Genomic DNA, 25,487 nt, shown 5'->3' with positions numbered 1-25,487 from the left:
TACAACAGAGCTAGTAAGTGAGATAAACGCTTAGGATGCTGGCGAGCATTAAGCATCAAGGAAGAAGATGTTAGGGGAGATACAGAGAACATTTGTGCTGTAGGGGACAGGGGTGTGGATGGGTTCATGCTGTCACCAAGGAAGCCTGACTAGAAACACCTTCTGGTCAGGCATGCAGAGGCAGGCTGGATCACTGAGTTCTGGGCCAGCCTCATCTACATAGCAAGTTCCAGGACAGACATGATGGGATCTAGCATTATTTAGGAGATGAGTAAGAGAGAAACAGCTAATGAGTAATAGAGAGAACCTGTCTAAGCGAACAAACAAAACACTGTATAATGCCTCTGAGGAAGGAAAGAGATAATCATGTAGGTAAAATGTAGTTAAGCCATAAGGTCCATCATGCATTTTATTAGAATAGAGAATGATAATGAATTATTGTAGAAATATTAAATCCCAATCCAGGATTTCTGTCTGGCCTTTGACCCTTTAGTTCCGGGATAAAAGACACACACAGACTTTTTTTTTTTTTGGGGGGGGGGGGGTTGGTTTTTTCGAGACAGGGTTTCTCCGTGTAGCCCTGGCTGTCCTGGAACTCACTCTGTAGACCAGGCTGGTCTCGAACTCAGAAATCCACCTGCCTCTGCCTCCCAAGTGCTGGGATTAAAGGCGTGTGCCACCACCGCCCGGCACACACATCCTTTATATTTATAATAAGCCTTAAACAGCATACGAGCTGGGCAGATACCTATTTTCTATGTTGTTAGAATTTATTTTCCTATCAATAATCTGAGTTATTACTTACTATGTTTCATCTGGGCTGCTTTTAACTCCAATTGGCCAGCCCTTGGGCCCACCTAACCATGGAGGCCTCTCCTGCCTCTATTTACCTTCTTCTGGTTCTCCTCTGACCCCAAGCCCCGCAAACCAAGAGCCCACCTATGTCTCTTCTGCCTAGAAATTGGCTGTTGACATCTTTATTTACCAATCAGAAACAACTTGGAGGCAGCATCCCTTGGTGCTCCACACAGACTCTAGGTCCTGGGCGCCCGCACGTAGTATTACAATGGACTGTAAGACCAAACCTCAACAATGAATGCTCTCCGTATAATGATTAAATTAAATATAATTGTATATATACATATATATATATATATATATATATATATATATATATATATATATATAATTTATAATATATATAAAGTTAGCTTTATACACCTAAATCATTGTGGTATATCTTTTTATGCACAATTCTTCATTTTCATTTCAAATTACTTCTTTACAAAGATTATTATGAGTGGGATTGAGGCATCAAAGAGCATATTAAACCCCTTTAAGTCATACTACAAAATACTTTATATTAGTGTAGTCATACTTGTTTTCTTAAAGAAATGACTTGGTGAGGAATCATGTATCTAATGTACACATGTTAAGGACTAAAATGAACTTCTACCATGTGGGTCCTGGAGATTAGAATCCCTACCCAAGTCTTGGCACAAAGAGCCTTTACCTGCTGAGCCATTTTACTGGCCCTCTTTCTCTCTAGCCCCCCACCCCCACTCCTTAAGACATTTTGCTATTCTGTCTGTGGTCATCCTCCTGCCTTAGCCTCCCAAGTGCTAGGGTTAAAGGTATGAGCCACTATCCCTGGCTTCTTTTGAATTTTTGATACTAATTTTATAATTATTTGTTGATAACTTTTGATCATCTGTGAAGTGGAAATGGATAGATTTGGATCTGACAATAAAAACCATGAGCTGCTGAAAACAATTGGCTTTGCTTACCACTGCCAACGCCCTCATGGTCCAATGTCACGTGCTGGTTACTGCTGAACTCCACCTCTTCAATGGGGGCCCTTCCTGTGACAAGGGTAGTCTCAGGGATAGGCAGGAAGACCTCGGCTAGCAAGGTGGTACCACTATGACCAATAGTTTCATAGACCTGAAAACCAGAGAAGAGACTCAGCCAGTAGAAGTGGCAATAGAATGTGCTCTCAGGTGTTGGTCTACACTGTTAGTGTTTGTGCTGGTTTGGCCCAGATACCATCTTATATATACCCTGCTCAGGACCAGCCTGATTCTCAGTTACTCTAGTTTCCTGGGATAGGGTATTGTAGTAATTAATATTATTAATGTGATGGGATCTAGGGTTATCTAGGAGACAAGTAACAGCATGTCTGGATCCTAGTAGATGGTCACATTGAACTATTTCTTCAGCAAACCAACTCTCTGGTCCCAGAGGTTCCCTACCAGCCTTTTTAGACACCTAGAGTGGTAACCTATCTGTTTTCACTGACATTACAAAGAGACATTTGATAACCAAAAGGCTGACCCGTTCCTCTTAAAACATCCAGTTTGTCCATAGCTGATTTTAAACTATCTTATAATTTCAGTGATCACAAAATTCTTGGGGCAGGGATTATAGTTAACAGATGTACCTGAAGCATTAAGCTCTCTGGCCAGTTGAATATCTGCAGGTTGAAAATCTGTCCAAAGTGAACCCGGAAATCTGCCCCTAGAGGCCGGCTAACAGTCCTTGACACCTCCTTGCTGTTAAAGATGACCTTTAAGTACACAGAGCGCCTCCTGACATCTTCCCTTCTGGAGACCTCCACCCTGCAAAGTGAGACCATCTACAGCTGTAGTCAGTGTTTGATTACTAAGGATCACCATGTATTTGTTAACTGGATGGATACCGAACATGGCAAGTGACAGAGTGGCAAGGTTATATCAGTCCATTTGACCCAGTGACAGGTCTTTTGGAGCTTGCTACAATCAAATATTGTGATATGAAACTAATGGGGATGCCATTGACAGACACTGAAAGGGCATGGGGGGACAGAATAAGAGTCCAATCCCTGTTGGATTATAGTGTTCTCCAGTTTCTTAAATGAGACCTATGTTTGCATATAAAACAAAATCTTAAGGAAACCTATTCCTTGTTAAGTGGAATTAACTCAGGACTGGAAAGACTCAGTGATAGAAAAAGGGGGAGGGGAAACAGAGAGGTTCCCGTTCTTCTAGGGGATCTGAATTTGGTTGCCAGCACCGAGGTCAGGCAGCTTATAATGCCTTTAATTCCAGATGTAGGGGGTTCATCTGATGACCTCTTCTGACTCCCACAGCACCCACACACAGACATAGAAACAACAATAACAAAATCTTTTTTAAAAGGGAGCTAATTCAAAATGCACAGAACAGTACTGGCTTGTGTTTACGCTGATAGGTTTTTACACAGGAAATACAGTAGTGCACTTTAGCGTTAGGTCAGGTCTCTTTCTCTAAGGTCTAAGCATTTCCTTCATGTTTTCAGAGAGTGGGCGACTGCTCAGTGGATGCTCAGTATCACTGTTGAAGACCATGCGAATCACAAAAGAGGGCATTCTGGCATACTGAGAGAGCTGAAGCACGGGGAGTTTGAAAACAGATCAGATTCTTCAAGATTAATGTTTAATATTATTGTATATATTTGCAGAGACACTACACAAAATACTAGTCAATAGCAATTACAGCCTATTGACAAAAAGTAAAAGGGCTATTCAAATAAAAACAGATACAGGTTTTTGAGATGATAGTATAGCAATTAAATATTTTGGTCAAATATGTAAGACATAATATTTATTATTTTAACTTCTTTTGAGATTGAGTTTATGTAGCTGGCCTGGATCCTTCTGTTTCTACTTCCCAAGTGCTGGGATTACAGGCATGAACCCCCATGCCCAACCATTTTAACTATTTTTAAATCTACATTTTAGTACCATTAAATACACTCATGTGCAATAGTCATTGCTACATACCTACAGAGTGTTTCATTATCCCTAATGGAAATTCTTTTGACAATATTAAATGGAGTATCATTTTAATATTTTATATCCCTGCAATTTAGACATATCCAGACATGAACTGACTTAAAGTTGAAATCAAGAAGCAAAGAGACACCTCAGTGTATCTGCTAGCCTGAGGGGACATGGGTACAGGAAGCCACTATGGAGAGCAGGCATTGACTTGTTGGGGTTCTTTTTCCACAGACAGCTCTATGGAGAGTGTTCCTAGGTAACAAGTGGGGTACAAAGATGGGGGAACCCTAGGAAATCTCCGAAGCAAGCATACATAGGCAGTTTTACACAGTTCAACCTCATGCTTATGTGTGGGGCATGGTTCCTTTGTTCATATGGTATAGTGTGATTATATCTATTTCTCTGTGTGCTCCTGTGTGTGTATGGGTACATGTGAGTGTGCACCAGTGTCATCAATGGTCAGAACACATTTACCTTGTACATTCTAATATCATGTATGGTTAGAACACATGCTTACCTGGGACACTGGTCATTGGGGGTCACATTCCCTGCCAGACTCAACTCTGGAATGAGTGTGGGCTCCCCTGGCCTCCTCCTGCTGTGGGCCGCTCTCTCCCGCACCTGCTGCTCTATGACAGCTGGGTCAGTGGGCTCTGGGGGGATGGGCTTCTTGACCTCTTCCTCAGGAAAGGACTCCTCAGGCTCTTCCTCCTCGGGGTGTTCCTCTGTTGTTTGCTTTTTTTTCTTCTTTCTGGCCCTCTGTTGGGTAAAAGGTGACCTGATTTCAAAACAGTCTCCAGGACTGGCCTTCAGGAGCATAATACTCAAAACAGAGAGACCTGGACACCTCCCACCTTCAGCCCGCCTCCATCAGCGTTTCCCTGTGTCTTGGTTCTACCCCAGAGTGGAGACAAGCACAAAACACACACACACACACACACACACACACACACACACACACACACACACACGGCTTCTGAAATGAGGCAACATCTGAAAAACATCCAGCACAGGCATCAATATCCTCCATTTAAAGTGGCCATGCATGGAAAATACACATTTGACATATACATTACTGATTATACACAGTCCTGTCAATATGATGTCTGGGTGGCTTTTTGGATCCAATTCATCCCTTTTGGCCCCCAGCAACAGGGTAAGAAATAGAAGAGTTGGTGGGAGACCTCCATGTGGCCTGCTGGTCTAGCTTTTCCTCCTGTCTCAGGCAGGCCCTCCCTAGGTAGCCCTACTCCAGACTGAGTGATGCTTTGCAAACCTGGGCTTTCCTCCAGGCCTTCCACTGCTGATGAGAAGCTCTGTACTCCTCCATCTTTGTTGTGTATTCTTCCATGTGCTCTTCCAGCAATTCATGGATCTCAGCTTGAATCTCTGCTTCATAGGCTTCCTCATCTAGTTTCTGGTCAACTTTTTCCCTTTAAATAAATTTTCAGATCTTGGTTATTTCTTGGAATGAAATAAGACAGTAATCAGGCATCAGATAGAATGCCAGGCTTGGCCTGCGCCAGGGTCTTGTCTAAAACTATTTGCTTGTGTTAAACTCTGAGTCTCATGCTCTCATCGGCCCTGAAGAGACATTAACACAGTTAAGAAACTAGTCTGCGAGAACACAGGTGGAAGAGCTGTGGGCCACTCAGTAATCGGGCGTTCTATTTAAATTTCCCCATGGGTTGCCCAAGGCAGAGTAAATTCTCACTCCAAAGGGCCTGAGAACTCATTTCAATAGTTTTATTATGTCTCTGTCAGAGTCCCTTAAGCCACTTCTTGAACTTGGGTTGATGACTTCAGGTTGTTTTCTGATGATTTTGTTGACAAGCCATTAGTTCATCCCAATCAAAAGAGTATATACCCAGTGCGTTCTGTGGATACCTGTAGAAGGGAAATGCTTTCCCCCTTCTCCCGCCCCTTACAACCATGTTACACCATCTCATTACTTGTGATAGTTTCAATAGTTGTGACCAACATAAATTCGTGTGTGAATGCTTGGCCCATGGGGAGTGGCACTGTTAGGAGGTGTGGCCTTGTTGGAGAAAGTGTGTCACTGTGAAGGATGGCTTCCAGGTCTCATATATACCCAAGCTGTGCCCAGTGTCGTACACAGCTTCTTCCTATTGCCTGTGGATCAAGATGTGGATCTCTCTGCTGCTCGAGCACCATGTCTGCCTGCATGCTTCTGCCTGTTCCCTTCATGGTGATAAAGGACTGAACCGCTGAAACTATAAGCCAGCCCCAATAAAATATTTTCCCTTATAAGAGTTACTGTGGTCATGGTGTCTCTTCACAGCAATCTTAACTAAGACGGTACTGGGTTAAATAGACATGAAGGTTCCCTGCTCATCTCTAAGAAGTCTTCTCATTCGTGACGGGGGAGATTCTCGATGGGGACACAACAGACAAGCTGCGCCCATGTCAGCCTGGCAGTCTGGAGTTGCTGCTGGGTATGGACTGCTGACTCATTTTTACCTGGTGTGGTCTACCTTCCTGGCTTCATACTCCGCACTTTTCTCCATTGCCTAAAACTATGAGGGCTAGCCCAAAATCTGGGTGCAAAAATAAGTCCTGGGAGAAACTTGTGGGCAAGTCTGAAATTCTATGTAGTGAAGTTTGTGGGGTGTGTGTGTGTGTGTAGTATGTATGTATGGATACATGTGTGGAGGCTAGAGACAGATGTTGAATGTCTTTCAATATTGTTCTCAGCCTTATCTTTTGAGACAGTCTCTCTTCCTGAACTTGGTCCTTTGGGATCCATCTGTCCCCTAACCCTAACTTCCAAGCACCAGAATTCCAAACTTGTGCAACCATGCCTGGCTTTTCTCACAGGTGCTAGGGATTTGAACTCATGTCTTCCCCCCCCCCCTTCCCTTCTTCTTGCTCCACTCGCTCTGGCCCCTGCTCGCTCTGGGCCTGCTCATTCCAGCCTAGAGTCCACTGTAGCTGTCTTTAGATACCCGTATGGTATCAGATCTCATTATGGATGGTTGTGAGACACCATGTGGTTGCTGGGATTTGAACTCATGACCTCCTAAAGAGTAGTCATCTCACCAGCCCTGAACTCATGTCTTTATGCTTATGTTGCAACCATTCTCTTGACTGAGGCAACTTCTCAGCTCCTACAGTATGGTTTTATAAAACAAAACTATAGCTACATGCTGTCAATTTCGGAAATATACATAGCACAAAAAAGTAATTGTGTACTTATACAATGAGTCTATAAAAGTAGAAAACAAGCAATATTAAATTGTGTATTCTTGGGGCTGGAGAGATGGCTCAACAGTTAAGAGCATCTGTCTACTCTTTCAGAGGTCCTGAGTTCAATTCCCAGCAACTACATGGTGGCTCACAACCATCTGTAATGGGATCAGATGCCTTCTTCTGATCTGTATAAAGACAGTGACAGTGTCTATTTTAAAAATTTAAAATACTTTAAACTATTTTTTTAAAAATTGTGTATTCTCAAAAAAATTTGTGTATTCTCAGGGGTTATATACAGAGGCAGGAAAACGATGGTCACAGAAGCAGACAGCTGTTACCATGGCTGGAGAGAGGCACGGGACCTGTCAGGTGCCTGAGATGCTCTGGTTCTCAGACTGGGAAGCAGCTACAAGGCTGCCACTGTTTGCTCATAGTTATTACATGTATCTATGCACTCCACATCTCTCTTGATGTCTGACACAGCCCGATACACCAGTATCTGAGAAGCCTTACTTTCTCAAGACGAGCTTCAACGGCGTGTTCGTAAACCTCTGGAACTCCCGTAATGACTTAATCTCTTTCCAGACCTTTATGATGGTTTTAAGCAGCGTTCGATCTTTCTCTTGTTCAGCATCTCGCAGCTTTCGAGTCTGCCTATGAGATATAATCATTGATGAGTTTGTATCAGTTTTCATTTATAAAACGTTAATAGTGCTTCGTTATTGCATACTGAACTAGGCAACCCTCCCTTGTACATGTGGCTGCAAAACTGCAGCCCAGCTCCCTATGCCAAGTCGACTTTCTCTTCTTCCACAGCTCTGCCACAGTTTCTAAGTGAATTTGGAATTCTTTGCTTCTCCAGTTCATTCATATGGCAATTTCCTCTTGCTAAGTGTTTTCAGTATTTCTAAGACGTGGTTTTGTTAGCAGCTGTGAGAGGAAGTAGAAAAGGAGGTAGTAAGATGGGGTCTGTGTTTTGGACATTTTCTTTAATTTCTTCTCCCTTGTCTGAATCTCAATTTGATAGACTAAATTATCTTTTAAAATTCTTTTTTCAAACTATTGTCCCTCCTACTGACAGCTGCCTTTGTATGTATGACAGGAAGAGACTAGCAGGAGTGGTTGTCCTGGATGAAGCCTGCTGGTGTCCCAGTTGTCAGACAAGCGCCGAGGGCTCTCTGTGTTGACACAAATCCTGAGTTCTGCACAGAAAGGATGCAATGTTGCCTGCTGTGAAGAATTTTAGTGCTAACGAGATGGCAAGTGGTTCTGGCTTCAACTGTAGAGGTGGCATCTGAAAGTGCTTTTCTCTTTAATTCAGTAATCTGTTGGCATCATCTGATATATATTAGACCTTCTTCCTAAATGGTAGCCAAATCCAGACTCCAAATTCACTCTGGTACACCATAAATCAGCTAAGTGATTAATTTTGAATGGGTGCCATGTGTGGTCTAGGGTGTACAGACATGCCTATGAAACAGGCAGTGTCTCTGTGCTCAAGTTGTTTGTAGTATAGCCCAGAAGACAGACACACACATAAGTGACAGCAACGTATGACAAAGGGTGGACCTATGAGAACATCCTGAGAAAACCAAGGGGGTGGGACACTGCAGAAACTAGCATGCCCTGGCTGTGGGAAGGCCTGAGATTGTCTGTTCTACTTGGACTGACTTGGGCTGTAGAAACAGCGCAGAGAAGTAAGGGTGTTTGGCTGCTGAGTACCTCAATAGGTGGCTATAGAATAAGAGAGTGGCAAAGCATGGCAGTCACTGTTGGGAACCCAGGACTCAGGAATCTCTGATGTCCTTAGGAAGCAAGAGAGTGGCAGCCTTGTGTGAATCTGGCTTTGGCACCTACTAGCTAGCCTTGGACAAGCTAAGTCACTTCTCCATGCTTATCTGTGAAATAGGCTTGTTAACAGAAGTCACTTTGCAGGATTGCTGGGAGGAGAAGTTAACACATAAGGTGTATGTGTGGACCCAAGCTTGGCCACCATCCAGAAGTCAGTCACTGTCTGTCATCGCCAGATGATCCGATCTTCTTTTAGCCCATTATCTGCTACTTCTCGTACCGTAGTTGTTTGTTTGTTTGTTTATTTACTTAATTATTTAAGACAGGGTTTCTCTGTGCAACCCTGGCTGTCCTGGAACACGTTCTATAGACCAGGCTGGCCTCAAACTCAGAGATCTGCCTGCCTCCACCTCCAAAGTGCTGCAATTAAAGATATGTGCCACCACTGCTCAGCCTTCTGTCTTATTTTTAAAAACTGAAATATCAAATTAATTTACTGAGTTATGTAACACCTTCAGAATTTTTTCTACTTCCTCTTGCAGTTCCCAACAAAACAATTTCTCAGAAATACTGAAGACTCTCCTCAACAACAAAAATAATTTCCATATGCATTAAATAAGCAAAGAATCCCAGAAGGACATTTAATGAGAAGGATGGCAGAGCTGTGGAGGAGGGGAGAAGGGTGATTTTTGAGGAGGATACTGGGTAGTACTCCTGCAGTGTTGCATAGGTGGGTGGGGGTCTGCAGCGTGGATGGTGTACCCAGGTCTGAGGTAAAGGTTGCAGAGGCACTGGCCTCGTTGTTAATCAACAGAAGAGGATGCCTTTTAGGGAAGAATACAGTTTTTAAAGGGTTAAGACGACAACACCCCGGACACTTGGCAGCTATATTAGCTAGATAGAGGAGGTAGACTTGACCAAGGACAGCAAAGACAGCTGTGTCACCAAGGAAGAGCTTTCTAAATAGGCAATGTATGTGGCTAAGAGCCAGTGGCTAGGAGCTGAGAGGGCTGCAGTGGTCTCAGAGGCTGCAGCAAGATCTGCCTCAGAAGCAGGGTGAGTGAGGGGCAGAGTAACTGGAGTGGAGATGATACAAATGTGAATGATTTCCAGAAGTTTGTCCATAGATAGAAGTGTGATACAGAGGTATAGCTGGATGGCTCCTGTAGTCCTTAAATTCTTATTCACTTAAGAGAGAGTACATCCAGTGTGAAGCCCCAGTAGAGAGTTAAAGTCTCTCCCTGCATCACATGGCATCCATGGCTCCTGCCTTATACATTCTGGCTCTTGTTCAAGGGATCACCAACAGACTCACGATGCTGGCTGATTTAAAAACTCACGTGATGAAATGTTTGAAGTGGTAATGGTCCCAGTCAACTATACCAACTGGGGCTCAGCAGATGTCCAGCTGGGGAAATCACAGGGGAATTGGGGGGGGGGGTGATCAGCTGGTTTCAGGGGGCTAAAGAAAAGGCTCAATAAGGGATCTACCCAAGGTTAGTTTCTCTTAGTGAAAACCCTAAGAAGGGCTGAACTTCCCCTTCCCCCTTTTTAAAACTGCCTCATCTATGCTAATGCCCAGTTTTCATCTCCAGTAATGTGACTGTAATGGCTCTGTGTCTGTGAGTCTGCCTCACATACAAGTCAGCTGTTTCTCAAAGTGATTCCTCAATACAGCTCTAGGGAAAACCGTGATTGTTTCTCTTCTCTGTCTCTTTTTCCTTCTCCACCTCTCTCTTTGTGTTTCTGTCTCCTTCCCCCTTATTCCTTTCTCTCCCTCTTATTCCTCTCTCTGTGTCTGTCTCTTTCAAGCCATAACTGTTTTCATGCTCACTCTAGTCTAAAACTAAAACTATCTTCATATAAAGGCTGTGTTTTAAATATAAGAAATAATTTTAGAACCGTATATGCCGGTGCTTCTAGGATCGGAGAGGCTGAGACAGGAGAACTGCCACAGACGTGAGGCCCGACTTGTCTACATAATGGGAAAGGCCTTGCAGAACAGCCAACATAACTGCAATATGAATAATACTTTACATTTTAAGCATACTTTTTATTCTTTTCCAGTATACAAACTGCACTAATTCTCACTCTGCGAGAAGAATTTCCAATTCATGCCTAGATCGGAGAAAGAAAAACATACATTGAGACTCCATGATTACTATTTTCTTATCTAAGAATTGGTTCTGTAAAAATATCCACACACTAACATGCAAGGATTTTAATTATTGTGCCATTTAAAAATTATCTGAGCCACACCTGTTACTTGGGGACTTCACACTCTATAGTAAATCTATATAATAAGTGGCAGCCTTTGAATGATAAATAGTTAGATGTGTGGTGAGAAGAAAAGGGTTAAGATGTGGGCATATAAAAAAATCAGGTGATAGAAGGGAATATACAAGGATTTCTCAAAACAATCAAACATGTGGGCATAGACCTCCATTCATATTTAGGACTTCCTTACTTAGGAGCAACGATTAGGGCTTTACATTTTGAATTCTAAAATTATGAATGACTCAAAGAAACAGAAAAATACTGATACTGAACAAGATGCTTCCCACTGACATCTCTCAGTTACTCTGAATTCTTTTCAACAATATTACAACTGAAGGCTGCCCTCCCGTCTGCCAAATTTACACCCCCTTTGTACCTCCCAGGATAAAGAATGGAACAGGTATCTTTTCTGACCATAACACAGATGTATTACCTGAGACAAACAAGTATTGTTCATGTGCTCTTAGTGGGCTACAACATATAGCAAGCAGCCTATGGCGGATGGGTTTATCAATGAACACTGCTTTCGAAATTTCCCATGCTAGCAGGCACATCCACCTTAAACTGTGGAACAAATGTCTGTGTCTGCACAGATGCGATGCTGGGAGCACTGTGTTATTTCTAAATCTCACTTTGGTGAATGATGCTACACATCATGGCATTTGTCTCCCTGTGACACAGGCAAGTGGTTCTTTAGGCTGACTACACACCCCTGAAACTCTCAGTTCCAGCTCGTAGGCACCTTTTTGTGCTATACTAAATTTAAAAATTATTTTTAATAATTTCACATATATACACTCTTTAGTCCTACCCTTTTTACCTCCCTACTGCCCCTGTCCACCCTGAACCCTCCCCATAAATCACATTTGTGACCCTCCAAGATTAACCAGGACAATCTGTGTGGCAGTGAGATTGGAGGTGTCTGTTGGAACCTGGTGGCCTCAGCTGTGGAGACACAACCAAAGACTATGATTCCCTCTTCTCTTGGAGTCTATGTGTAGCCAACAGTTCAGAGGTAAAAGGTAGGTAGGTAGAGCCCTGAGCCCTTTTGTCTTCCTTGATTCACTGGTAATTGAGCTGTATCTATATGTTAAATTACCAATATCATTATTTCATTTGGCAGAATTGTACATGAATTCAATGCATTTTCAAAAGTCTGGAAATATGAATTGTAAGCTCACATCTAACAGGGAACAGGGGAAGTCCTTGAAAACGTTACTCACCGAATTTCAGATTTATACTCATTGATGGTTTTCTGGGTTGTGTCAAGAGACTGATGGGGTTTCTCTGGGTTAAGACTGGTCTGAACAGCTTTTCTTAGCGCTTGAAGCTTAACATGATAGGAATAGAAGTTTTATGTTAGAAATTCTGACCATGAGTTGGAAGGTGCAAGCTCTTCTGTGGATATTCAAGGCTCTAGCAATCTTTAGACTTTCACCAAAACCACCAAAGCTGACACTGACAAAGAGTTGCTGATTCTGTTTTTATGAATCTGAAACTCTATAGAACAACATTTATACGTTTATATCAGACTACTCATTAGAAATATAAATTTTACTAAGTGTCCCTGGAACAAGTTTACTTTCCAAGATAACAGTGAGTCTTTCTGGGTACTTAACACAAAATAGTATTCTTTTGATATGAAGAAAAAAGAAAGCTGGAGTAGATATTCTAGGGTAGCTCCTTATGTAAACAGTAAGGTTTTACAGTTGAGACCATATTGTTTGAAGCCATAATTGCCAGAAGAAGCCCCACAGGATAGTATCACACTAGAAATGAATCCAAGGGGTAGCCATTCCTCTGCACCAGTTGAAACTGCTGGCCTGTGTTTGAACGCTATGCTATGCAAAGAGTCTACATAAACATCAGACAGTCTCTGTGAGCAGACATGTTCTCAAGCCATCAAGAGTCTCAGGATCTGAGGTCACATCATTAAGTAATAACTTCGTGTCACATGATGTACTTGTCTCACAGGTGGAACCACTTGTAGCACACACAAGTCTCCCTGTGTAAAGCTGCACGATGCAGAATTTGGGCTTATTAGCTGCATACCATCTATACCCTCCTGTAGTAGTTAATCCAAAATTTTCAACTTGTTAAGATCTAGAATCATCTGGGAGATGTGCATCTGGGCATTGTGTGAGGTCACCGGGGATGGGAGATCCACCTACTGTGGGCAGCACCATTCCTTAGGCAAAGATCCTGAACTATACAACATGGAAAAATAGCTGTGCATCCTCTGTCCCTAATAATGGATGTGGTAAGCTGCTTCGAGCTCTTGCCTCCTTAACGTTCTCACTGTGATGGATTTTATCTTTACCTGTGAGTCCAAATAAACCCTTTCCTCTTCAAGTTGCTTTTGTCAGGGCATTTTAGTACAGCAACAGGAAGAGGAAATAAGACACCTTTCTTTTGCCTCTTGGTAGGACAGTGTCACACACCTTAGGCAGAGAACATGTGAAATGGGGACAGAAACATTCGAGGTTAGAAGCATCCCCAGTGGGTTAATCAGAATAACCAGACCTATCAACAAGAAGCATGGAGAACACAAGTACCTTATCTGTAAGAAATTTTGTTTTGTTTCTTTGCTGTCTTGCGAGGTACTGGTCATACAACTGGGCCAGCTTGGATGCCAAGACATGCTCTCGGCTAAAACAGGGGTGATGAGTGAAGATTAAGCCAGAAATATCGATGTCCAATTGGAAATTTCCTGAAGGGTCTCCAGATCCGATCATATGCTGTCTACTGTGCACATACTTCTCCGCCTGACAAAGAGAGGAGACTGTGAGTCTTGTCCTCAAAGGAAAGGCTGTCAGATGCAAACTATCATGGATCTTCTTTATGTAGACTTCCTTGCTTCTTGGAGTCTTGTGTTTTGCAGCTGATGAACTCAGATATTTGGATCACAGATGTCCTCTGTTGTAACTAAGATTTAAACATTTGTAGCATGTTGAGTAATGTAGGGAGAGAGGTGGGGGAAAGCTGAGCCCTAGGTACAGAAAACAGGAAGGAAATTCCTTGATGTGGAGTGTATCAAATAAGACTGTTTTCCTTCTAGAACCTCTCCAAAATATTTTCCATCAATCACCACTGTTTACTGAAGCCGGGAGCATCACTGATTTTGTGCTTTTATTCTTTTCCTGGTTAGAGACAGACTGTTAGGGTGTGCTGCTTTAAGACAGAGTACCCAATGCTTTCGGCACAGATGAATTTTTATGACTTCTTTATGTTGTTGAATAAGTGAGATGGTATATGTGAGGAATTTGGGAGCATTTCTATTGAGCCACAACACACCAATTAAATCTCCCTCAGCTTCATGTTTCTATAGGTGAAGATACAGAGCCTCAGAGAGAGTGTGTTTTCCAGAAACTCTCAAAGCAAGCTCAGTGAAGTGGGCATCCCAGCATATTATGGAGTACAGTTCATATGCAAACTACAACTGAAAAAAAAAAAAAAGGCAAAAGGCAAGTGATGGGGTCGTCCTCTCTAGTGGGAAGAGAGGTGATATCTTAGAGATTCTGTTCCACCATGCACCATGGAAACTGTTCATATTCGATTGGGCTGAACCTAAGGTAGAGACCAGCAGCAGTTACTGGAACATAGGCTGAGACAGATTTGGAAAATAAAGCATATTTTGAAAGGTACTGAGGAATAGCTAATGTATTCCTATTCGAGATTATGATATTTTAAGACACATAGTCAGTTTTATAAGAATGTTTAAAAATAAGGTCTAATAAAAGAAGGAAACATACTAGGTGGGAGGAAGTAGGGGAGTTCAGGAGCGAGACAAGACAGGGTAACAAGGATGAGTATGGACATAATTCATTGCATGCATGTCGGACATTGTCAAAAATAAATAAAAAGTTAGTCAGCTTCTCATTAAAGATAAGCTGAATGTCATTTTAAAGGGGAATCTGAATGTTTTAGTAATTAAATATACTACACACTGTACTAGGTCCCATAAGAAACCATCAATTCTAAATATGCATCAGTAGTGTTTATATCTGCTCATCTAGGAGAACCATGTAGAATTGGCTGGGTAAAAACTGACTGGGGAAAACTCATATATTCTTTCTTTGAATTCCAGTACAAAGAAGCAAGAGCACAACAAATTTTACCAGCAAATGAAGGCTCATATGAGCATGCTTTACCAGAAATACAAATACAGAAAACTATGTTGACAATAATAAACTGCAAAGCCAGAAACTCTACTAAACAAATGAGATGTTTCTATGCACACACACACACACACACACACACACACACACACACACACACACACACATGCAAGCACGCCCACACAGGGACATACACAGATGTGACAAAAGTATAGAACTCCTTCTCTTCTTAGTTAGCTGTGGAATAATAACACTATAATCATGGCTCTCTAATGCCAGAATCTTCTTTTCTGCACATTCCAAGCCCCATCCCACCAGGTAATTTTTTTTTTCTCCTCTAAATCGGCTGCTACTTGATCCTGGTCTTCAGTGGACTGCAGACACCCACCAGTCACTGTTGAATAAAGTGGGTGATGCAAACAAAGAGCTACAAGGCTCCATATGACTGGCAAATGCCAACTAAGCATTTCTCCTCAGTCTACCATTTCTACAGAAGAAGATACAGAGAGGCCCAGAGATACACAGTAATGTGCCCAAGGTCTCAAAGCAAGGTCATGGTCCTAATCCAGCATCCCTACCTGAGGCATGCAAAACAATTAAATGTAGAGAGTACTGGTCATGTTCCCCATAAATGATGCAGGGTGGGGGCATCAGTTCTGTCTTGGGGTTTTAAGACATCCATTGGGCCTCATAACTTGCAAATAAAACATTTATGCAATCTTGTAATTTTCTAGTTAACACAAATAGCTTCCAAAGCTCCTTCCAGCAGAAGAATCGAGCAACTGATCCTAAAGCAATCCCTCCTGACTTGAGTCAGTCAAGGGGAAAATGAAAATGAAAGGTGGCAAGTAAATTCACATATTCCTATGACCACTCAGATAATCTGAATTAATTAAAATAACTTCCGTGTAGCAAAACATGGATAATTAAATGCCAATCCCAGGTGTGATGGGAGTTTCCTCTCTGGCTGAGTTCTGCACCACTCTCCCTTCTCCATGGGAGTTTCCTGAGTTAAGTACTGCAGGGCGTGGTTCTCAGGCTCCAGCCTGTTTGCTTGGGATGAGTAAGAGCCTGTGGTAGACACTGTGGTAGTTGCTATGCACTCCCAGTGTTGCCTGGGGCACTTTTACCAAGCCTTCCTCTCCCAGCTCAGGATGAGCTCACCCTCCAGTAACTGCTGCTGGTCTCGCTGCCTTCACTGCTAAGCTCAGACAGCTCAGAATGCCCAACCCGCACTGATTCAGGGAGAGAGGACCCTGGGTCTCATCTTCTTCCATCTGCTTACATTTCTTAGAGACTGAGAGGAATGGCAATGCTTTCTCCCAAGGGGAGAGAGTATTTTCCAAGTGTATTTTAAGTTGTGAAGTTGACATGATTCCTTATTCTTTTATTTGAAAACTAAAAACTGTCTCTCTCCTCTCTCTCTGTCTCTGTCTCTGTCTCTGTCTCTGTCTCTCTCTCTCTCTCTCTCTCTCTCTCACACACACACACACACACACACACACACCTGACCAAATATATGGAGAATCCTGCAAAATGCAAAAAGAATTAGAGGAAAGAGGGAGAGAGATTGAAGGAGAGAAAGAGAGAGGGGGAGGGGAAAGAGAGGAAAGAGTAGAGAGGAGAGGAGAGGGAGGAGAAGAAAGGAGAGAGGAAAAGAGAAGAGAAAGACAGAGAGAGAAAGAGAGAGAGAGAGAGAGAGACAGAGAGAGAGAGAGAGACAGAGAGACAGAGACACAGACTCTTCCAGCACCCAGCCTATGTCTTTGACCCAGCCAGTCTTTGGCTATGCTAAAGCCTCCTCCTACAGTTTTATAATTTAGCTTCAGCTTGGGAACTAGTTTGCACTGGGTTTCTGCCATTTGCAACCAATGCAGACCTTCTGTAAAATATTGGTAAAAAGAGCAGGAAGGGCAAGTGCTAAATTTTATCAAGCAGTAACTAGCAAAAAGGATGGTTTTCTTGCAGTTTCCTCAAACTGGCATAGCATTCCCCACCCAACATAGTACCTTTAGCCCTTGGCTATTTTTCTGTCTCCTCATACGTGTCACAAAGACTAAGGGCAAGTTTGGATGTTGAAACTTTTGGATTCCTAAGACTTAGTACAACATAGTACATACCAGACTTCCAGTAAAAGACAGAACAACACAGAAGGGAAAGGTGGAAGGAAGTAGCCCAGTGGCTACCGGGCTGGTCTTCAATGACTAGCCTACTTTGTTACTGTCATCGGGAAAACTGCATTGTCTATTATGTTTTGTTCTACTTGGAATTTTTAAGTTTTAGACTTGGATTGGTCCCCTCCTAAAACGTGTTAAATTGCATAGTTTATTTGAAGTTTTACTGTGCGTTTGTACTTCTGTTTTCATTCCTTTATCATTGGTAGCCTCATCTCAATTCAGAAGTTACACATTATTTTGCTTTTAAGCAATATGTATCCGTCGTTGGAATTGATGGTCTAAGAGAACAGCTTTATTGAGGGGTGGTTCGTTCCTGCTGGGCTGAGTGAGCATCAGAGTTAGGGCCTCTCAGTGTGAGCACCAAGAGTCCTTAAAAGGCCCAAAGGATTGCTGACCCCTGATTCTGATGATAGCTTTATTGCTATCATCTGATAAAACAAAGCCAGGGCCCACGAAAACCTATTTAGCACAAGAGATGGCTGACTCCAAGAGTGGACTCGAAAGAATATACCTTGGTACAGCATTTTGCTGTTGTTTGAGGCAGGGTCTCTCTCTGTAGCCCTGGCTGACCTGCAGCTAGCTCTGTAGACCAGGCTGGTCTCATTCACAGAGATCTGCCTGCCTCTGCCTTCTAAGTGCTGAGATTAAAAGCGTATGCTCCCACACCTAGCTCTTTCTCCTCTTAAGCTGATTACTTCAGATATTCTGTTAGAGTGAAGGAAAGCTGAGTAACACATTCACTGTGTATAGCTATCACATTTTCTTTATTTATTCATCCATATGATAGCCAGTGAGGTTCTTTCCATGTTTGAGGCTACTATCAAGAGTACTGTAGCAGTTGTGGCAAGAGGGGACAGGAAGGTGTTAGTCAGAGGATACATATGTAGAACCAGGAAAAGTCAGTTTCAAGGGATCTCTTGAACAGTATGGTGCTTTGATGATGGTTTATTATCTTCTTGGAAAATATAAGGAGAATACCTGTTAGGTGCTAGCAGCACACAAAAACTAACCGTGAGGTGACCAGTGATGCCAGACTCTACCATTCTACAATGTATACATTCTTCAAATGTCATGGTGGAAGTGAGAAAAACACACAATGTTATTTCTTGTCCTGGTTAGTTTTAACTGTTAACTTGACACAACCTAGAGACACCTGAGAGGAAACCCATCATTGCGGGATTGCCTAGATCAAATTGGGAGATTAGTATTATTTCTTTGGCATTCCATGAGGTAAAATCACCAAATAGTTTTAGTGGGCTCAGCTTGTATCTAGAGGGGGAAGGTCACCCACCTGAGATGGAATTGGACCATCTGGTTTTATGTCCTAATGGCCTTTTCTTGGCCAGTTTTACTCTTGGTGCAACTGACAGTCTGATCCCTTAACTTCAGTACATTTCCATATTAGCTTAGAACTGCTAAGAGACAGATTCACTGGCTCCCGAAGACCCGTTTTCTATTAGCTATCCAAGTTTTCTATTTTTACCCATAATTTAGTGCTTTATTATATTAATGTTTCATGCTTAGAAGGCTGCCTGGATGAAGAGATGATCTGATGGGTTAGAAGACATAGGTATAAGTTTATGCTGTCTTGACTACTAATTTTATCATGTGTCTTTGTTTTGTGACAAGTAGTTAATAAATCCCCCTGGCTGGGACCTACGTGTAAGCCTGCTTCCAGGATCAACCCTCTGCACAAAGCAGACATTCATTACCACCTGCCTATAAAAACTATTTTATAGATGTTTGAAACTAAAAGAGAGGCAGCTCATGGGTTATCTCAGCACTCACAAGGGCCTAGCATGGTCATAGACTATCATTCCTCCTTTTCAATAAAGGAGAGACCAGAGAGCAAAGGGATTGCCCAGAGTTGCACAGCAGTGTATGTCTGTGCAGAAGTGGGGGCCTGTGTCTTCTCTGCTCATCACTCCACTTTATAGAATGGTCGTAACATGTCCATTCTGTTTTATTTCATCAGTGCAGAGATACTTCAAACTTGAAATAACATCTAATGTTTGTTCCTCAGAGTCTGAAATGTTGGAAGTTTAGTCCCTGGGGTACTGTTCCTTGTTGACATAGTAGAAATTTAACAGGTGGCAGATGGTGGCTTCACCATGGTGGCACTGTCCTCATAAGGGATTAATGCTGGCCCCATGGAGTGGACCAGTTCTCAAGAGATGAGTTATTATAAAGCAGGTCCTGCCATTTTAGTTTGTCTCTATGGCTTCCATTGTCATCACACAAGCTTTCCTACATGTTCACATTATTGTGATGACAGCTTCCCTGAGGCTCCCCAGCGGAGCTGAGCAGTCGTTGGCACCATGCTCTTGAACTCTCAGGACTGTGAGATAAATAAATGTCCTTTTAAAATAAATCTCTAAGCTTTAGGCATTTTGTCATGGTAGCAGATATTATCTCATTTAGTCTCCACGGAATCTCCAGGAGGAAGACACTATTGCAAATCTTACTCTATAAGGAAAGAATCAAGACACAGAAAGAGATCAAACACCCAGTTTACCACATGAGCGGTAAATCAAGGACACAAATCTGGCAGTTTGGTAGAGCACTTCAGATGAATGAGGGAAGGGATGTACAAGGACAGTAAAAATCCCTTAGATCAGAGAGAGAGAGAGAGAGAGAGAGAGAGAGAGAGAGAGAGAGAGAGAGAGAGAGGAAGGATACTTTTCCAGCACATGTGACTAGCAAAGAGATAGGAAGGGACAAAAGAAATGTGAAGATAAGAGCAGACTCAACTCACTCATATGATCGATATTTGGGCTCCTGTGTGAGGTGGTGACTTATTTAAAAAAACAATCCAAGTAGAAGTTATAAATTCAGGTCAAGCTACTCAGGAAGCAGGGTAACTTTAATTTCATGTATTAACAAGGGCTTAAAGCAAGGAGAGCACCTGTACCTTCTTGTACAAGGTCTCCAGTTCGGCCTTTGGGCTTCGCTCCTGTGCGGGTAGTGATGGTCTTGAGGGAAATGGCTTGATGGGGCTGGGCAGAGCCAGGATTCTGCCATCATCTCCAAACCACTTCCTCCCCTGTGGGTCAAGCAGAGAGAAGAACTACGTTTCTTTATATTTGGGCAGAAAACATTTGCAGACAATTTCTATGTTGGTTACATATTTCTTGTGTCACCTTGGGCCCTCGAAGAACTTTAAAGTTTCTGACTACATGAAATCAATTCTTCACTAACACTTCCACTATTAAGTTACATTTAAGACAAGTAAGTGGGTCAGCAAGAGTGACACTCGTCTTTTATCCCAGCACTTGGTGGGCAGAGGCTGGCAGGTTTCTAAGTTTGAGGCCAGCCTGGTCTACAGAGGGAGTCCAGGACAGCACCAGGACAGCAAGGGCTACACAGAGAAACAAAACAAAACAAAACAAACCCAACAAAATAAAGGTGGGGGGAAGGTGAGTAATTGAATGCTTAACAAGAATCTTATGTTCTCTTTGTTAAAGATTTAAAGGGAACACAGTGTTGAGATCACTCTCCATGTTGACAATTAAAATTTGGGGGACCTAGGAAATGTCAGCACCGAGTTCGAAGGAGACATGTTCTGAGAGGCTGAGAGTTGGTACTGTTTGGGCCCTCAGAATGTACTGAGAGACAAAGACTAAAAACAAAACTAGAAAGAACCCTCTATAGACTCTTCTCTTCAGCCTCTACAGAGGAAAAGAGTCCGGTGCACAGTGTGCGGTGCCAGGCTCCTCTGGAGAATGCAGTCCCCACTTACAGGCTCCTGTATCAGCAGGCGGTTCTCCATGATGTTCTCATTGGTGCGTGCCACCTCTGGTCTTGTCCCGATGTAGAGACCTTCATCTTCCAGGAATCTGGGCTGTATGTTCTCAGGAAGCTTTTTATAGGTCGGCACTATATGTAGTTCACAAATACAATAAACATGAGTGCCAGCCTCAACCTTCAAACTCCCATTTGGGTAATTTAAACAAGTGTCAAAGATTTTGTTTATTAAATTTTTTTCTAAATTAATTTTTAGAAGCAGAACAGAGGAGAAGATGAATATGTTTACTTACAAAATCATATAGAATCGTATACTTAGGACACAACACCTAAATAATTCAGCACCAAACTGAGCAGTGGGGTGTTCTGAGAAGAACATGGCATTCAGAGCCAAGGGTCGGTGTATAGAGTCTGAGCTATTGCTTTTTAGACTGGCAAATTCAGGCCAGGCACTTGGAGCTCTTTTCTTTTGTATAAGAACTACCATTTTTTTTCTTTCACTGGGTTCCTGGTAGAATTAGATGATGTCACGTCCAGACAAATGTTTTTCAAACTAAAAAGCTCACAGCCTGGGTGTGTAGTTAGCATAGAGAGTGGGGTCAACATTCTTAGGCCCTGGGCTGGTACCCAGCACTACAAATGAACAGTTTCTCTGAATGAGAAGTGAGTGACCAGGACTATCTGTGTGCTCTTGATTTCTTTTTTATTTATCAAAAGCAAATCTTTACTGGGAGCTTCCTAGTGTCAGATTCTCATGTGACTCAGAGTTTCAGGTCAGGCTAATGCTGTGTGGAATCACTTAGGTGGCAGTAGACACAACTCAACCCGTGGGTCATGACCCCTTTGGAGGGTCAACTGACCCTTTCACAGGGTCTAATACCATGGGAAAACACAAATATCTACACGACAACTAATAACAGTAGCAAGATTACAGTTATAAAGTAGCAATGGAAATAAGTTATGGTTGGGATCACCACAACACGAGGAAGTACACTAAAAGGTCCCAGCATTAGGAAGGTTGAGAACCACTGCTCTAAAGTGGCTTCTGATGAAGAGACACAAAGTTGATGCAAACACAGGGAGGGGAGAGGTGAACTGAAGATGCCAGGAGTCAGCTTAAGGGCAGGCACTTGGGAAACCCTAGTGTTGAGAGGTGGATGTGCTAGGCAGGAGGAGAGACCCTGCAAGCAAGAACTCCTGCCATCATTTATGTGCACTGCACAGTGGTTCCACTGGCAATGGTCTGCCCACAATCGTATGAGATTATAGCGGAGCTCAAAGCTTTCTATTACAGGTGTCCCTGTACGTAGCCTCCGGTTCCTACAATATCAGCAAGGTGACATGCTATGCAGGTCTTCTCTTCGGAGGTACAGACTATGAACACAAGTCAGATGTATATGAGGCTGTACCACCTGGGTAACATACAGTATACTCTGATGTTCATACAATAATAAATTTGCCTAATGACTTCTCTCAGAATTCACCCCTACCCTCAGATACCACTCTACTGAAGGCTGTGCATGTTGGGAGACAAACTTGCTTCCAGATTGTTGTGGTATAGCAAGAGGGGACACAGGGTAGCAGGGGAGAGCAAGGGGAACTATTCAGATCCTAGGGAGGAGCTCGGGCTCTGTGCTGGGGAGGAACTCCAGCAGAGTTTAGATTCTGTCAAAGCGGTGAGGCCCACTGCAGCAATGTGAACTAGAGAAGGGTGGACAGAAGGGTGGGAAAGGATGGCCTGGGGGGGCCAGGACGTATCTTAAGAGTTAATACTTACAGGGCTCATGATTATCTCATTCTGCATGACTTTAAGCACCTGACTATGCTGTCTTGGTCTGTGTATGGCCATCAAACACCATATACTCCACCCCTTGCAACCAGAACTAGCCCTGCCCCTAAAAACCTCTCCTCTGGTCCTCAGAAAACACAGGATATATGTCTTTATCATTCTTCATTCATTAGACTAAAACACCAGGTCAGCAGTATCTTGTGGTGTCTAAGTTTTTGTTAAAATAGTTTTGACTGTTCAGTTAATACGTGTGTGTGTGTATGTACACACACACACACACACACACACACACACACACACACACACACACATCCTTATTCTGCTCTCTGACTCCTGCTTGCCATGGATAAGGTTTATTGTGTGTGAGTGTGACTATATATAATAAATATAATATATAATAATATATAATATATTTATCACAGATACATTGCTGTAACAGCAAAATTAGATTAGATAGGTGGTTTTGCTGCATCTCTAGGGTAAGCCCGTGCTCATTTAAAAGCCACTGCTATCTACAATAGCAACAGCAATGGGACAGAAGCTATGGGGTCTGGTCATCACACTAGGCCCTTCACCTATATTATCTCCTCAGTGATTCACCAATTCATCTTTTATGAGACTTTTATTCCTCCCTTTCTTCAGCCAAGGCATCTGGGAATAAGGGAGCCTGTTTCTGGCTGCAGTCTGCTCTCTGACTCCTGATTGCCACACAGCATATGTGTGTGTGTGTGTCCTTAGGTAAGTGCGAATGTGTGCACATCACATTTTGGAAATAAGATGGGATCTCTCACTGAATCTAGAGCATGTCTGGCGAGGCAGCTCCAGGGATCAAACTGTCTCCATTCCCCAGCCCTGGAATTACATGCAGGTGCTACTGCACCTGGCCTTTTACATGGACACCAAGGATCCAAGCTCAGATTGTCCAGCCTGCACAGAAAGCGTCGTATCCACTGAGGCATCTCCCCAGCTCCCAAAGATCGTTTTTAATTAGTAAATCATATTCAAACCAAGAATCAGCTCTAAAAAGGGTGGTCCTTCTATGTCAGGCATATTTCATCTGCAGGAAAATGAAGATGTCAGAGCTGAGCATAGAGAGAAAGAGTGAGTACCTGTCAGCCGACTAGGTGTGAAGAGGATTTCTTTTTCCCTCTGCAGCTGAACATGGGCACTCGTGTACTCTGCAGCTCTGACTGCCACGAAGTCATGGGCTGTAGGGTCTAAGCCCAACAGGAAGTCTTCGGCATCCTTACCATTAAGAAGCTCTTCCTCTTCCTACACAGCATTGAAAAGTAACAAGAGGCAGTCATACCAAGACTCTTAGCAGACTTAGTAAGAGAATTACTAAGACAGAACCCCTGAAACTCGACACATTGTGTTTTCCAGGCTGGGGGAGATAGGTATGTGGGTAGAGATGCTTACTATAAAAGCATGAGGAAACTTCAAGCTCTTAGAGCCCACATAAAAGCCAGGTGTAATAAGAGCATCTGTAACGGCAGTACTCCCACTGAGAACTGGGACAGGAGAAGCCCTGAGGGTTCACTGGCCAGCTAGCCTGCCACGCACAGTCGACAAACACTGTGGACCCTGGCTCAAGCAAGATGGAAGGTGAGGAAAGACACCTGAAGATCTCTGGCTTACACACGAGGACTGTGGCACATACCTACCCACATTTACACACATGAGCTCACACGCACACTGTGCACACACACTGTGCACACATACACACAAACTGTATTTCCCTTTCGTGTCTTTTCACATGAAGGTGATGTTTTATATCTCACAAGTGGGTTATCATTGGTTGCTTTTTGTTATTCTTCCAGCTACCTGGAAAATTATACAGCAGAGGAAGCCGACTCAGAAGTGAAAACCCTAACAACAGTAATCCTAACAGGGCCTGCACCTTAGAAGATGCTTATTCCAGTACATTTACTTAAAGAACCCGGGCTCATTGCTCTGGAGTGAAATTTATACTCAGGGGTGGTATTTGGCACAAAAACTTACTCTCTGGTAAACCCATAGGAGAAAGGCAGGTTTCCTTGCCTTCTGGAGCCAAGTACTCTATGTGTGAAAAATTGAGTCTAGCAAGAAACCCCTCAAACGGTGCTATACTACTTTATTTCTTCTTGCTCAAGAGAAGATGGACAGATTTAATCAAGGCCCTTACTGCCCAATCTGTCGGCTGTGTCACGGGCTGCAGAAAGTTATGCTAGGTCAATTCTCATTGCTTAGTGGTCCTCCTGCTTCCAACCAAGCTGACCCATGGGATCCTGTCCAGCCCTGTCCCCACCTCATCTGTCTCCCCACTCTCCCCCTCCTCACTGCCGTCACTGTATCAGATACCGTTTTCTGCGCTCTCTCTTGAGCTTGTGTTCCTTCTTCTCCTTCTTGTTCCTCTTCATGAGCTCTATCTCCACCTTTACCTGGTGTTTTTTCCTCTGATTCCTCTGGCTCAGGATCAAAGTTGAAAGTAAAGAAATTATAGGCCTCTTCTGAAGATGGGAAACCAGGAGGGGGCTGCAGAGAAACAGGCAGCAGCTTAGATGGGGAAACTGAATGAGTCCCATGTAATCATCTGATAGCTG

At 43.0% G+C, this 25,487-nt stretch overlaps 1 protein-coding gene across 5 annotated transcripts in view; it reads right to left on the bottom strand.

Moving 5' to 3' along the window:
* Nucleotides 1-25,487, bottom strand: part of Cc2d2a (coiled-coil and C2 domain containing 2A) — a 77,945-nt gene that overhangs the window by 31,597 nt on the left and 20,861 nt on the right. For all 5 annotated transcript variants that reach the window (XM_034508681.2, XM_034508684.2, XM_034508685.2 and 2 more), the window contains 11 exons: nucleotides 25,246-25,419; nucleotides 24,015-24,177; nucleotides 21,112-21,248; nucleotides 20,284-20,415; nucleotides 13,633-13,842; nucleotides 12,301-12,407; nucleotides 7,523-7,663; nucleotides 5,076-5,232; nucleotides 4,317-4,558; nucleotides 2,441-2,618; nucleotides 1,788-1,944 (listed from right to left, as the gene is read on the bottom strand). In XM_034508681.2, coding sequence (XP_034364572.1) covers nucleotides 1,788-1,944; nucleotides 2,441-2,618; nucleotides 4,317-4,558; nucleotides 5,076-5,232; nucleotides 7,523-7,663; nucleotides 12,301-12,407; nucleotides 13,633-13,842; nucleotides 20,284-20,415; nucleotides 21,112-21,248; nucleotides 24,015-24,177; nucleotides 25,246-25,419 — 1,798 coding nt within the window. The remainder of the gene's footprint in view (nucleotides 1-1,787; nucleotides 1,945-2,440; nucleotides 2,619-4,316; nucleotides 4,559-5,075; nucleotides 5,233-7,522; nucleotides 7,664-12,300; nucleotides 12,408-13,632; nucleotides 13,843-20,283; nucleotides 20,416-21,111; nucleotides 21,249-24,014; nucleotides 24,178-25,245; nucleotides 25,420-25,487) is intronic.

This window comes from Arvicanthis niloticus, chromosome 7 (genome assembly GCF_011762505.2).
Source record: "Arvicanthis niloticus isolate mArvNil1 chromosome 7, mArvNil1.pat.X, whole genome shotgun sequence".
Classification (NCBI taxonomy): Eukaryota; Metazoa; Chordata; class Mammalia; order Rodentia; family Muridae; genus Arvicanthis; species Arvicanthis niloticus.
Note: the sequence above shows the minus strand (reverse complement) of the source record. Positions and strands in the feature narration are given on the sequence as shown.